Source organism: Sus scrofa, chromosome 6 (genome assembly GCF_000003025.6).
Source record: "Sus scrofa isolate TJ Tabasco breed Duroc chromosome 6, Sscrofa11.1, whole genome shotgun sequence".
NCBI classification, from domain to species: domain Eukaryota; kingdom Metazoa; phylum Chordata; class Mammalia; order Artiodactyla; family Suidae; genus Sus; species Sus scrofa.
The window spans coordinates 170,203,054-170,215,931 of record NC_010448.4 but is presented as its reverse complement, the minus strand read 5'-3'; the positions used below and the strand labels follow the sequence as shown (position 1 = coordinate 170,215,931).

The following is a 12,878-nucleotide window of genomic DNA, read 5'->3' as shown; positions in this document are numbered from 1 at the left end:
GTTCCTCCTTAGACACGATTTTTTTTTTTTTTTTGACTAATTTGTGGTTTGGTTTATGGATTTTTTTAAAGGATTTTTGCGTCTGTGTTCGCAAGGGATGAGCTGCTGTCTGTTGTGTTATTTTTAAGTCCTTTCGGCAATTTACATTTTTTAGAAAGATGCCCTCTTCTCTGTTTTCAAATCCAGGACAGTTATCTCCCCAGGGTCACGTCGTCGGAGGCCGTCAGTGCAGTTAGGTCTGTGCGTTTTGATTCACCAACTCCGGCTCGTTTTTGAACAGGTGATCTGCGTCCACGATGTCTCGTCCATCTACCGAGTCCCCTTGTTGCTGGAGGAGCAGGGGGTCGTGGAGTACTTCCTCCGGAGACTTGACCTTCCTATCGAGAGGCAGCCCCGAAAAATGCTGATGAAGTGGAAGGAGATGGCCGACAGGTTGGCTTCCTAATAAGGAGCTGGGGCTTCGAGCCGCATCTCTCTCTTTTAGTTGGCGGCTCCGGGAACTCAGCTCCTTGTAACTTGTGCTGTCAACTCACATTAGAAAAGGAGATGGGAGCTCCCGCTGTGGCTCAGCAGGTTACAAACCTGGCTGTATCCATGAGGATGCGGGTTCGATCCCTGGCCTCGATCAGTGGGTTAAGGATCTCGTGTTGCCACAGGTTGCCCTGTGGGTCGCAGACACAGCTCGGATCCAGTGTTGCTGTGGCTCTGGTGTAGGCCGGCAGCTGCAGCTCCGATTTGACGCCGAGCCTGGGCACCTCCACGTGCCGCAGGTGCGGCCCTAAGAAGGAAAAAAAAGACAGAAAAGGCGGCAAGGATCTTAGCTGCATTGTGGCCGAGGAGGCCCTGGTAGAGCTGGTCCAGGTCAGGTCTCCAGGCGTTCGGATTGCACGGCTCTCACCCTTGTCTCCCGCCGGGAAATCAGCGCAAACAGGCCTCCTTGCGGCAGCGGGCTAGCACGTGTGCCCGAGCCCACACGGACGGCTGATGTGGCGGGAGCAGCCCTGGGCGCTCCCGAGTGGCAGCTTGTTTGGGAACCTGCTGCCCCCCCCACACCGCAGACAGATCAGTGAGGACGTCTGGTCTGGCCGTACTGCTGCCGCCTACACCGTCAGTTTGAGACTGGTCCCCACTCTGCGCGCCTCCTCGCTCTGGGGTGCTTGCACCCTGCACCTCTGGGCCCGGGCGTGCAGCACTGTAGCTGCACAGTCAGCAGCACGAGCCTAGGAAGTTCCCGGGGAGGGACCCGTCACGCCATTGGCCAGTGATGGCATTTCCGTGTGGACACTTCCCCTCAGTCCTTGTCCGTCCGTGTGTGTATCGTTATGCGACTACAAAAATGGTACCTAGTTTTCTTTTCTTTTGGGGGGGTCGTACCCACTGTATGGGCAAGTTCCTGGGCCAGGGATCAAACCTGAGCCACAGCAGTGACAACACTGCATCCTTAACGGCTAGGCCACCAGGGACGTCCCATGGCACACAGCTTTATGCTCTGTTTTTCGTAAACTACTGTACTGTAAGCCTTTAATTAGTCAAGAGGGCTGATTGTCCTTTAATTTTAGATTCTTAGTGACTATGGGCTGTCGGGTGGATGTCCCACAATTTATTCGACTGTTCCCTTCGTGACATTAACTCTTGGGAGTCATCTGTGCCTGTGTTTTTTGCCCTTTGGGATTTTTTTTTTAAACAAATTTTGGATAGATGTGGAAGTCATCTCAGAGTGTATGGGTTCTAAAATCCTACTTTCTTTACAAAACCTGCCATGTTGATGGGAAAATTGCTTCCTATTTCCTGTTCAGCACGTAGGACTCCGAAGGTAGTTGCTGCTATTGTGTTCTCCCCAGATGTGGTTTGCTTGAGTGATGACCTGGTGGCTCGTACATTCTGAGTCATGCGGTGCTTCTTGACCTTTGTGTGACAGATACGACCGCCTCCTGGAGACCTGCTCTATTGCCCTCGTGGGCAAATACACCAAGTTCTCAGACTCGTATGCCTCTGTCATTAAAGCTCTGGAGCATTCTGCCCTGGCCATCAACCACAAGTTGGAAATCAAGGTGAGGGAGGGCGTGGGCACCATGAAGCCGTCTGCTCTCGGGGATGCTGTGTGCACATCAGCTTTGTACTTTCGGAGCTCAGAATTTTGTAGGAATCAAGAGATGTGCCCTTAGCCCCTGGCTTGGGAGAACAGGAGAGCGTTTTCAGGAAATCAAGGGTAATAGGAGCAGACTAGAAGCCGAGAGAGCGAGTGCTTGGATCTGAGTGTCAGATCCCCGCAGGGTGGGGCCGCCACACCGCCCAACGCCTGTGCCCGCGCCTGGGCGCTTCCTCCAAAACGTGTGTCCAGTCTCCCGCCAGTGCCTGGAGCAGAGGCTGTGCCCGGTGGGGAGCAGGCACTGTTCTGTCAGCGATGAGCCAGGAAGCAGCTGTGCTGCGGGCCTGTCGGGGCACAGCCCCTGCCGCTCCGCTGGAGGCAGCGGGGAGTCCAGGCCCGGGGAGGGGCTCTGGGGCCGGGCGGCCAGGCCTCGGAGGCTGCGTGAGGCCGGGCCGGCTCCTGAGCCTTCTCCGGGCCTCAGGATGTTTGGCGATGGTGCCTTTGTCACGTTGTGATTGTGAGAAGTAGATGAGGCCACGTAAACGAGCTGCGCCCGGCGGAGCAGAGGCAGTGCTTGCTGTGTTGGCGCCTCCTGAAAACCCTCCACTTGCCCCTTGGTACCTTTTTTCCCAGCAGTAGCTCCTGGACGGAGCTTTTCCGGTGGAGGTGAAAACTGGAAGTGGCCTTGGTATTGACCCGGGGCAGAAGTGACGGCCCCCGGCAGCTGCCCTCACCACCGTCCTGCTTTCTGGGGTTTCAGCGTGAAGCTCTCGCTTGCTTTGTGCTGATGAGCGGGTTCCTGGAGGAGGAGCTGTGTTTGAGAGTGGCGGGGTCTCGTGACCCTGCCCCGGCCTGTTTTTCGCTAGTTCTTTCGATCATTCAGTCGCTGTCTCCCTTGGAGGTGGCCTGTGCCTGTCGCATGTTAGACAGTAGAGGCCACGCGGGGGACCAGAGGCTGTGAGGTCCCCCAGGCGTGAGCGGAGCACACGAAGAGGGGGGTGAACCTGCCTCGGCGGACGTGTCAGGAGGGGCCTGGGAGCAGGTTTGGGAAGATGGCTAAGGCGGCAGGGAAGGGCCTTCCTGGCAGAGGTAGCGCGTAGCCAGGCTTGAGGTGCGGAGCAGTTGGGAACTCAGTGGAGGGAAAAGTGTGACTTGGGGAGTTCCCAGGTGGCTCAGGGGGTTGAGGATCCAGCGTTGCCATGCGCTGTGGTGCAGGTCGCAGACGCGGCTCGGATCCTCTGTGGCTGTGGCTGTGGTGTAGGCCGGCAGCTGGAGCTCCGATTGGACCCCTGGCCTGGGAACCTTCATGTGCTGCGGGCGCAGCCCTAAATAGATAGAAAGACAAAAAAAAGAAGACTCTCGGAGGCGCGTGCTCAGGAGTCACGAGCCTGCTCCTTTCCTCCCCCGCACGTTCCCAGTACATAGATTCCACGGACTTGGAGCCAAGCACCTTGCAGGAGGAGCCCGTGCGCTACCACGAGGCCTGGCAGAAGCTCTGCAGTGCCCAGTAAGCGGTATTCCCCGCCCCCCTGTGCTTGCCCGGGGCTTGCGGTTTGGGGTTTGAATGGACAAAGCGGTCTTAGGCTGGTGGTGGAGGATCTGCTTGTTTAAATGTCCCCTCATTATTGCAAAGAGTCCAGACTGGACGATGGAAGCCTTCGCACAGATGCAGCTTATCAGTGTAGTTCTAAGCGTGGAACGCTGGTTCTAATGTTGTTGATGATGTTTACTGGCTGCGTCTCTGGGTGAGGCTTATGCAAAGGTTTTTCATCCAGAATATTGGATGAGTGCCCGTCAGTAGAGTCTCGAATAGTCTGGGGGCAGCTATCATCTATAAGAGTGAAAACCAAAACCCACCCCCGAGAACAACTGAATGTTCTGGAGCCACACAGCTGTGGTCGGAGCTGATCCGAAAAGGCCTCCTTCCTACTCGAGGGGGCACTTCAAGCAAGAGGTAAAAAAAACTGCAAATTTTGGCAAGAATCTGCTCCTGGAACAAGTATTGTGCCGTCACGGTATTACAATTCGGTCATATTTTATTTTTTTTTTTAAATTTTTTTACTGGTTATAAGCACTTGCTGATGTCACAGAGAGAAGTGCCTGGCTCTGGGTGCACCTTCCCAGCCCACGGTGTTCCCGTCCAGCTCACTGGCTGTCTTGAGATCTCAGGCCACAGCCCCGGCAGCACAGTGCCTGGGGGATTTCGTGGCACCTGTGTCTTGGAAGTGGCTCTCGGGTGGTAATTGCGAGCTGGACAGGTGGAAAGCCGGTCTTTGTGTGCTTCCTTGCACAGTGGCGTGCTGGTCCCAGGGGGATTTGGCGTTCGAGGGACGGAAGGAAAAATCCAAGCGATCGCCTGGGCGCGGAAACAGAAGAAGCCTTTTTTGGGTAAGGGTTAGCAAAGACGAGAAGGTGCCCCACGGGAGCCCCTAAATGCAGCGGAGTTTCCCCAGACCAAACGTCGCCGCCGTCTTCCCAGACGGCAACTCCAGTCGATGCCTTCGTGGCTCAGTTTTCCCGGAATTCAGACTCATCTCTAAAATGAGAAGTTGAAGCTGACTGAGCTCCATGTTGTTGTCGTGGGACTTGGAGGGAATGAACGGCAGTTAGGAAATCTCGTCCATTTACCGGACCCAGCTGTTTGGCAGGACATGTGAGACTGGGTTTTACATCCTTGTCTGGAACGCCAGCTGTCTAATTGGGCAAAGTGATTTTGGATGCTTCCTGGGGCTATAAATTTTAGTAATATTCAGCTTGATCAGTTGTAAACGGGAACTTAATGAGAGAGGATGAGAAAACTGGAATTCGAAAGTACTGAATAGATTATTATTTTCTGAAATCACGTGATTTCTAAGTCCCGGAATCTTCATACATACTTAACCCCGTTTTTGAGATCTGGCACAGGTAGAACACAGCGGGGGGGTGGCATGTTTATGGCAGGAAATGATGAGCATTTGTGTTGGAATTCTGTGAGCAAACGGGACCCGGAGCCCAGGGCAGGTGCGTGGGACATGCGGGAGCGGCCTTTTCAATGGACTCTGATTTGTTCCCCCTTATCCGCAAGGTGTGTGCCTGGGGATGCAGTTGGCAGTGGTTGAGTTTTCAAGAAACGTCCTGGGCTGGCAAGGTGAGTGTCTGCGGAAAAGCGTGCTAAGTTCTCACCCGGTGTTCCTAGAGGGCGTGAAGCTTGGTGCCCGGTGGGCGATGGGGAGCCGAGGGGGACAAGCCTGGTTTCTCAGTCCTTCCCGGGCTCAGCCAGAGGGAGCTGCTGCATCCACGGCGGGAGCCACCAACCTCGGGTCAGAGGGCTGGCTGAGGCCACGCCCTGGCTTTCTGCCCCCTGCTTCTCCTGCTCTGGAGATGCCCACACGCCCGTCCCCGTGGCCACCGTGCCACCGTCCCTGAGCCGGAGCCTGGCAAGAAAACTCACTGACTGGAGCGAGCTGTGCGGTTCTTCGGAACCCGGGCTCTGGAGCTGGCCTCGCATGTGGCTTTATGACTTATGGGTGATTTTAGGCAAATTTCTCAGCCTTTCCAAACCTCTGTTTTCTTCTGTGAGATGCGGGTCAGAGTGTTACCTGCGTCACACGGTTGTGAGAGTTGAGTGAAATACTGCGTGTAAGTTATCCCCTTGCGATGCCTGGCAGTTAGGAAATACTCCCCGCTACTGGCTCTGTGCCTCCGTGACTACTACGCCGTGTCCAGGCCACCGAGAACTTGGAGGCTTCCGCTGCTGGGGTCCTGCAGGTCGAGCGGACGCCCGTGTGGACGGTCTGGACTCGCCCTCCCCGCATCCAGCTCTGCCCGCGGGGCAGCGGCACAGCCTCGTCGTCACTGATGCAGCCGAGCGTCCTCACTGTGTGGGGACCCCTGGGCTCCTGAAACGACCAGCCTGCCATGCAGGCTCTTAGCAAGCTTGCCGGTGTCCTATGGCTGAGCCCAGCCACGGGGGAGGCAACCACGTGGTGTGGATTCTGGGGTGCCGTGAGCTCCTCAGGGCCACCGAGAACCCATATAAGTTCTACGAAAAATCAGCAAAGCAACCTAAGGAGTACAAAAACAGCCTGGCTTTGCCAAGTACAAGCGATTCCCCGAGGCCAGCTCACCGTGAGGGTGGGTTCACGTCGGGTTTTTATCACCGGACCCTAAGCGGGTGGTGGCTCAGTTCCACAGGCAGCAGACCTGGCGCTGGCGTCGGAGCTCTTGGTGGGCGCTGTCCTTCCACCCACCGTCCTGGAGGCAGCCCTAGACCCTTCAAAGCCATGACCTCCTGCCACCCACTCAGGTCCCCAGGTGGGCGAGTGACCCAGGATGAGCTTACCTGCCCCCGAGACCTGGCCGCATGTGAACTTGCATGTCACATGGAAAGAGCAGCCAGACACCTTTTTGTCCTCTGGTTTCACAGATGGTTGGATGGTAAATTCTGGAAAAGAAAGGACTTGGGTTTTAAAGTCAGCTCTGTTCCGACTTAGCTCTTGAGTGAGGCAGTGCAGCGTGCAGGATGGTGAAGGTGAAAGAAACGGGAGAGAAACAGTATTTGCTGGAGTTCCCGTCGTGGCTCAGTGGTTAACGAATCTGACTAGGAACCATAAGGTTGCGGGTTCAATCCCTGGCCTCGCTCAGTGGGTTAAGGATCCGGCGTTGCCGTGAGCTGCAGCATAGGTCCCAGACAAGGCTCAGGTCTGGTGTTGCTTGCCTCTGGCGTAGGCTGGCAGCTGCAGTTCTGATTTTGACCCCTAGCCTGGGAACTTCCATGTGCTGTGGGTGCGGCCCTAAAAAGAAAAAAAAGAAACGGCGTCAGTATTTGCCTACTGTGGGGAGATGAAGTCTGGAACAGAAAGTGAAAAAATTGAGGCAACAGTACAAGAACTGTCAATAGAATGTACTAGCTAACTAAGGATTATCAGGTTATGCCATTGGGTTTTTGTTGTTTTTTGGGGTTTTTTGGTTTGTTTTTTGTTTTTGTCTTTTGAGGGCCAAACTCATGGCATAGGGAGGTTCCCAGGCTAGGGGTCGAATCAGAAATACAGCTGCCGGCCTACACCACAGCCACAGCAATGCAGGATGCAAGCCGAGTCTGCAACCCACACCACAGCTCACGGCAACGCCGGATCCTTAACCCACCGAGCAAGGCCAGGGATTGAACCTATGTCCTCATGGATGCGAGTCGGATTCCTTTCTGCTGAGCCTCGACGGGGCCTCCACTGTTGGTTTGGATTCCCCATCAAGTACATCTTGACTTCCCAGAGTTATGGGTGCAATGGGAAAAGTCACCTGTGTTTGTGTGTTGTGTATTATTTATCTTAAAAACGTTACCCCTGGTTTGGAGTTTACTCACTGAGTAATTTTAGACTGAGGATGGAAATTGTGATTTAGAGCTTATGAGTAAATCTGGAGTTTTGTTTCTGACCATCTTTAAAATGAAACTGTTTGGCTTTTCAGATGCCAACTCCACGGAGTTCGACCCTAACACCAGTCACCCTGTGGTGAGTCTCCAGTGTCTGGGGTGTCGAGGTGGGGGTGCAAGGGGTGTTTATGAAATTGACTGAGGCTTGGAGACGGGAAACGAGACCACTGGGTTCGTGCCGAGAACCCTGAGGTCCTGCACTTGCAGCCCCTCCCAAGACGGAGAGCTGCTGTTTCTCTTTTTGTCTTTTTAGGGCCGCACCCGCAGCACATGGAGGTTCCCAGGCTAGCAGTCTACTCGGGGCGGCAACTGCCAGTCTACACCACAGCCACAGCAACACCAGATCCGAGCCGCATCTGCGACCTACACCACAGTTCACGGCAGTGCCGGATCCTTAACCCACTGAGCGAGGCCAGGGATCGAACCCACATCCTCATGGGTACGCGTCGGGTTCGTCGGCACTGAGCCACACCGGGAGCGCCGTGCATGGCACACGGACGAGGCACTGTGCTTGCTGCTTGGTGTGCCTTCATTCTCTCAATGCCCCCGGCCCCGGGGACGGCCCGTCTCTCCTGAAGAACTGGGGGTTTAGCACGGGGCCATGTGACGGCGGCCCGAGCTCTAGGAGGCCGGCTTTCCCCGCGCTGTCTCCCAGCAGAGGACTGCGGCTCTTGGGGCGGAGCGCACCTTTATTCTAATCTTTGAGTCTCCAGCCCACGCGTGCCAGGCCTGACCTGGATCCGAGGACTTGGTGATAAACAGGGTGGGCAAGACCCGCGCCCTCAGGGCACTTAAAACAGCACATGTGTGTCCATTGACCTGAACTTGAACTTGCTGACACTCAGACCTCGGGAGGGGAGAACAAAGGCTGAGGAGCGTGGCACCTCGGGAGGTGGGGGAGCGCAGGGCAGGTCCCTCAGGTCAGGAGGTGCTCAGAGGAGCCGTGGAGCCGGCAGTGGGCTGGGCTGGCACAGCCGGGGGGCTCTGCATCCCACAGACCTTCACTAAGCTTCTAGGACACGAGGGTCCCCTTTCTTTGAGCGGCCGTCAGTCTCGAGGGGCGTCTGATAATGTACCGGTCTGGCCTGTTACTGTGAGCGTCCTTGTTAGACCCCGTGCTTAGGGGCCAAAGTGCCAGGGCAGGAACGGCCGGTCGAGGGAGCAGCTGTGCCTGGTCCTGCGGCTCCCGAGGCCCGGCTGCAGGGCTGAACCCCTGCCCAGCACAGGTTGAGAAATCATCCCTGGGGAGTTCTCTGGCCCAGTGGCTTAAGGATCGGGCGTTGTCCCTGCAGCGGCTCGGGTCGCTGCTGCGGTGTGGCTTTGATCCTAGGCCCAGGAATCTCCCTGTGCCACAGGCACAGCCAGAAAGCAGAAGGACCGCTGGGAGGCGTCTTGCTCTGTAGTGAGCATCGCTTCTAAGGCCAGGCTGCGGTACCTGAGCCCCTTGCAGGCTCCCTCCACTCGGCGCCGGCGCCGTGTCTCCTTAGCCGGGGCAGCGTGTGGCAGCGAGTGTCCCTCTCCGAACCTCCCCAGGTCATAGACATGCCGGAGCACAACCCTGGCCAGATGGGCGGGACCATGAGGCTGGGCAAGAGGAGGACGCTCTTCCAGACCAAGAACTCCGTCATGAGTAAGAGCTGCCCGGCCCGGCCGCTGGCTGGCACCTGCGCAACCCTCGTCCTGGTGGTGCTGCGGCCAGGCTGGCGTTTCTCTCCTGGTCCTCCTTTTGAAGTTTGTCCCTTCCTGGCCACCCGCCAGGTTGCGCTGTAAAAGCGCGTAGAAAGGGCTGGGGGGGCGGCAGCGGGTGTGGACGGCTCATCAGGTGAGGCGGCTCCGGGGAGTCCACGTCGCCCTTCCCTTTGCTGTCCCGTTGGCGGAACGGGATGACACTGCTGGTGCCGGCGCCGTTTGTCCCACCAAAATGGCAGGTTTATTCCATTCGACCCAGATAGATTTCCTTCTAGAAGCACTGACACGTGCTCAGGACGTGGGTATAGTTGCAGGAGGAAACAGGTTGCCCGACTGGCTTTGCTTTTCTTCCCGGGGGGTAAACTGTCTCTGGTGAAGGATGCCAGGGTTGGGAGGGGGCAGAGCTCAGGTCACTTGAGTAGCTGGTCCTCGAGTCCTCCGGCTCTCACGGCCCTACGGCTTGGGGGCCTCGCGGGCTCTGGGAAGCGCCCGCTGGCAAATGCCACGGTGGCTGTGACTTGACCCGTGCTGGTGCCGGTGCAGGCAGAGTGCTGTGTCTCATCAGCGTCAGGGTGGGTGTGAAAGTGAGTTTCTGCTGCAGTTTTTCTTGGCCGCCAAGAGGCAAAGCCCGGGAATTCGTCCTGACCTGTGCTTGCCAGAGCCGGGGGCGGGGGTGGGCAGGGGAGCCGCAGGAACCACCTTCGAAGGGCCTGGCAGTGCAGACGGTGGGAAGCAACCTGGGAGGCAGGAGGTGGCTGTGGACAGGTTCCTTTGGGACGTGGGAGCCGTGACTCTGCGTGGCCTCCTCTGGCAGGGAAGCTCTACGGGGACCCCGACTACCTGGAGGAGAGGCACCGCCACCGGTTCGAGGTGAGCACTGCGGCTTTGGGACCTGCAGCGTTTTCTCTGTTCTGTTCCCTGGAAACACGAAAGGCCGAGCCTGGCAACATTGTTCTTCACGCTTCAACAGGTGAACCCGGTCTTGAAAAAGTGTCTGGAAGAGCAAGGCTTGAAGTTTGTTGGCCAGGACGTCGGAGGAGAGAGGATGGAGATTGTGGAGCTGGAAGGTGGTCACCTGGGCAGCGGCGTCGGCGGGGACCCGGGCTTTCCCGGCACGCGGGGGGAAGCACAGAAACAGGAGTTCTCGCCCTGGACCCACCTGGGCGGCCGCGCCGTCTGGGAGGCCGGTGGTGGGGGCTGGGGCGGGGGCCTGGCGAGCAGGTTCCGGGGCCCTGGGAGGCGCCTCCCGGCACCGGGGCCCTCCTTGGGCAGCTGGCTCCCCTCTGCCCGCGGGCCCCCGTCCTCCAGAAAGAGCGCTTGGCCGTGCAGGTGGGGGGTGGGAGGTGGGGCAGGCTCCCCGGAGAAGAGGCGCCTTCGCGGGAGGGGACGGTGTGCAGGGCAGCGGGCGGCACGGTTGCCTGGACCCAGGCTCCGCACGAGTCGTTTTCGCGTCGTTCTGGGGTTGGCAGAGGGCGGGGCTTCAGCAGGGGCGTGTCCCTCACCGTGGGGCTGGGCTTGGGCACTGCCGTTTCAGGTCATCCCTTTTTCGTCGGGGTCCAGTACCACCCCGAGTTCCTGTCCAGACCCATCAAGCCTTCGCCGCCGTACTTTGGCCTCCTCCTGGCCTCCGTGGGGCGGCTCCCGCATTACCTCCAGAAAGGCTGCAGGCTCTCGCCCAGGTGGGGTCACGCTCCTCTCGTCGCTCGGGGCGGGGGGAGGTCACTGACTCCTGACGGGCAGCTGGCATCACGCCACCTCTGATAAGCGAAGCCGCGGGGACGGGCAGCCTCGCGGGGCGCTGCTTCTCGGCCGAGACACCAGCGTCCTCTCCTCCCTGGGTCTCCTCAGGCTGCTGCTGTGCCGCCCCCACCCTCCCGGATCGTGGTGGCCGGGTCCCCACCTCTGCAGCATCTGGTGCCAGGGTCACATCTTGGACCCTGTGGGCCACAGGGAACTGTGGTGGTTTTTGTTTTGGGTTTTTTTTTTTTTGGCTTCTTAGGGCTGCGCCTGCGGCATATGGAGGTTCCCAGGCCAGGGGTCCAGTTGGAGCTGCAGCCACCGGCCGACACCACAGCCGCAGCAACTCGAGATCCAAGCCACGTCTGGGACCCACACCACAGCTCGCAGCAATGAGGGAGGCCAGGGATGGAACCTGTGTCCTCATGGATGCTAGTCAGGTTCGTTTCCACTGAGCCACAGTGGGAACTCCGTTTGTTTTTTTGTTTTGGGAACCGTGTTTTTCACGGGCTATCGGCCACCTGCTGGGTGGATTTCGCGCCCTGTGCTGCCTTTATCCGGAACCAGTCTGTTACCCTGTCTCAGTGGTTAGGGCATCGTGACCGAAGTCCGAAGCGAATGTACACCTTTCGTGAGGAGAGAAAACCGCCTGCAGCTTTCTGCTGCGTCGCTGCCACCCTAGTGCCGAGGCCCAGCCTCCTGCTGGGTGCTGCCGCGCATCCCCGCTGGCAGGGCGACAGGAGCAGGGGCGGAGCGAGGGCCGGTGCCAGCTGCTGAGTGAACCATCTCTTCTGCAGGGACACCTACAGTGACAGAAGCGGAAGCAGCTCCCCTGACTCCGAAATCACGGAACTGAAGTTCCCATCAATAAATCATGACTGACCGTAAGGTAAGTGCTACTTTTTAAGCTTTAGTTTTATTTTTAGTGGTGCTGACGCTGCCATGGTAAGAATATCGTGAAGGATAGTTTTGAAAGTTGTGTCTGCGGAAGATGGTAAGGGCTAGCGTCCGTGTGGGCATCAGGTGGGTGGGGGCTCCCGGGTACCGCGGACCTGCCCGTCCTGCTTTGGGGACTCCAGCGGGGGGGCAGCAGGCACGGGGCAGCTGTCTCCCTCCCGATGGCGGCATGCAAGTAGCCTGTCTGACCAAAGGCAGGGGAACTGGATTCTTAGGGCCCGGGTGTCTGCCTAGCCGTGAACTTGGAGATCTCGAAGCTGAGGTGACAGCTGTGACCACGCGATGGCATTTCCGTCGACCCCGACCCCTTGCACTTCATGAGGAAGCTCTTTATGTATTTATTTAGTCTTTCTAGGGCCGCACCCACGGCCTTTGGGGGTTCCCAGGCCAGGGGTCAGAACGGCGCTGCAGCTGTCAGCCTACACCACAGCCACAGCCACTCGGGATTCGAGCCTCGCCTGCGACCCACACAGCTCACGGCAACGCTGGATCCTTAACCCACTGAGCGAGGCCAGGGATGGAGCCCGCACCTGACCCTAGTCGGTTCCTTAACCCGCTGAGCCACAGCGGGAGCTCCAGGAAGTGCTTTAACACTGAATCAGAGAACACTGCTCTGCTGATCCCCGCTTTCTCTCTGGAAGCCACTGAAGTCGGAGGAAGGGTCGAACGAACTTGGGATGTTTGTCTTTCCAATGACCTGGCTCCTAAGCTTATAAAGCACAGTGGCTGTGAGCACTGCCGCCCCTGGGGTGACCCTCATTGAGAAAACGGAGCGAACTGTCAGCAGAGAGACCCACTCAGCAGGGGGCGGGGGGTGTCAGCCGGGAATCGGGTCTGAAAGGAGAACCAGGGACGTGTGTGTGTCTGGGGGATGGGGGTCCCACCGCAGGTGGACACGCGCCTCCCCGAGTCCAGCACACGTCCCCTGCACCTCCAGGGGCCTCTTCCCGCGCAGCTCTGCTTGGATGGGCACACGGCCCTGCCCTTGGCCTTGGCCAA

At 58.1% G+C, this 12,878-nt stretch overlaps 1 protein-coding gene across 4 annotated transcripts in view; it reads left to right on the top strand.

Moving 5' to 3' along the window:
* Window positions 1-12,878, top strand: part of CTPS1 (CTP synthase 1) — a 31,357-nt gene that overhangs the window by 17,174 nt on the left and 1,305 nt on the right. For all 4 annotated transcript variants that reach the window (XM_005656199.3, XM_021096968.1, XM_003128105.4 and 1 more), the window contains 11 exons: window positions 281-432; window positions 1,919-2,051; window positions 3,508-3,596; window positions 4,383-4,477; window positions 5,154-5,216; window positions 7,532-7,575; window positions 9,030-9,126; window positions 10,000-10,055; window positions 10,156-10,252; window positions 10,720-10,864; window positions 11,720-11,811. In XM_005656199.3, the coding sequence (XP_005656256.1) occupies window positions 281-432; window positions 1,919-2,051; window positions 3,508-3,596; window positions 4,383-4,477; window positions 5,154-5,216; window positions 7,532-7,575; window positions 9,030-9,126; window positions 10,000-10,055; window positions 10,156-10,252; window positions 10,720-10,864; window positions 11,720-11,804 (1,056 nt within the window). In that variant the 3' untranslated portion in view covers window positions 11,805-11,811. The remainder of the gene's footprint in view (window positions 1-280; window positions 433-1,918; window positions 2,052-3,507; window positions 3,597-4,382; window positions 4,478-5,153; window positions 5,217-7,531; window positions 7,576-9,029; window positions 9,127-9,999; window positions 10,056-10,155; window positions 10,253-10,719; window positions 10,865-11,719; window positions 11,812-12,878) is intronic.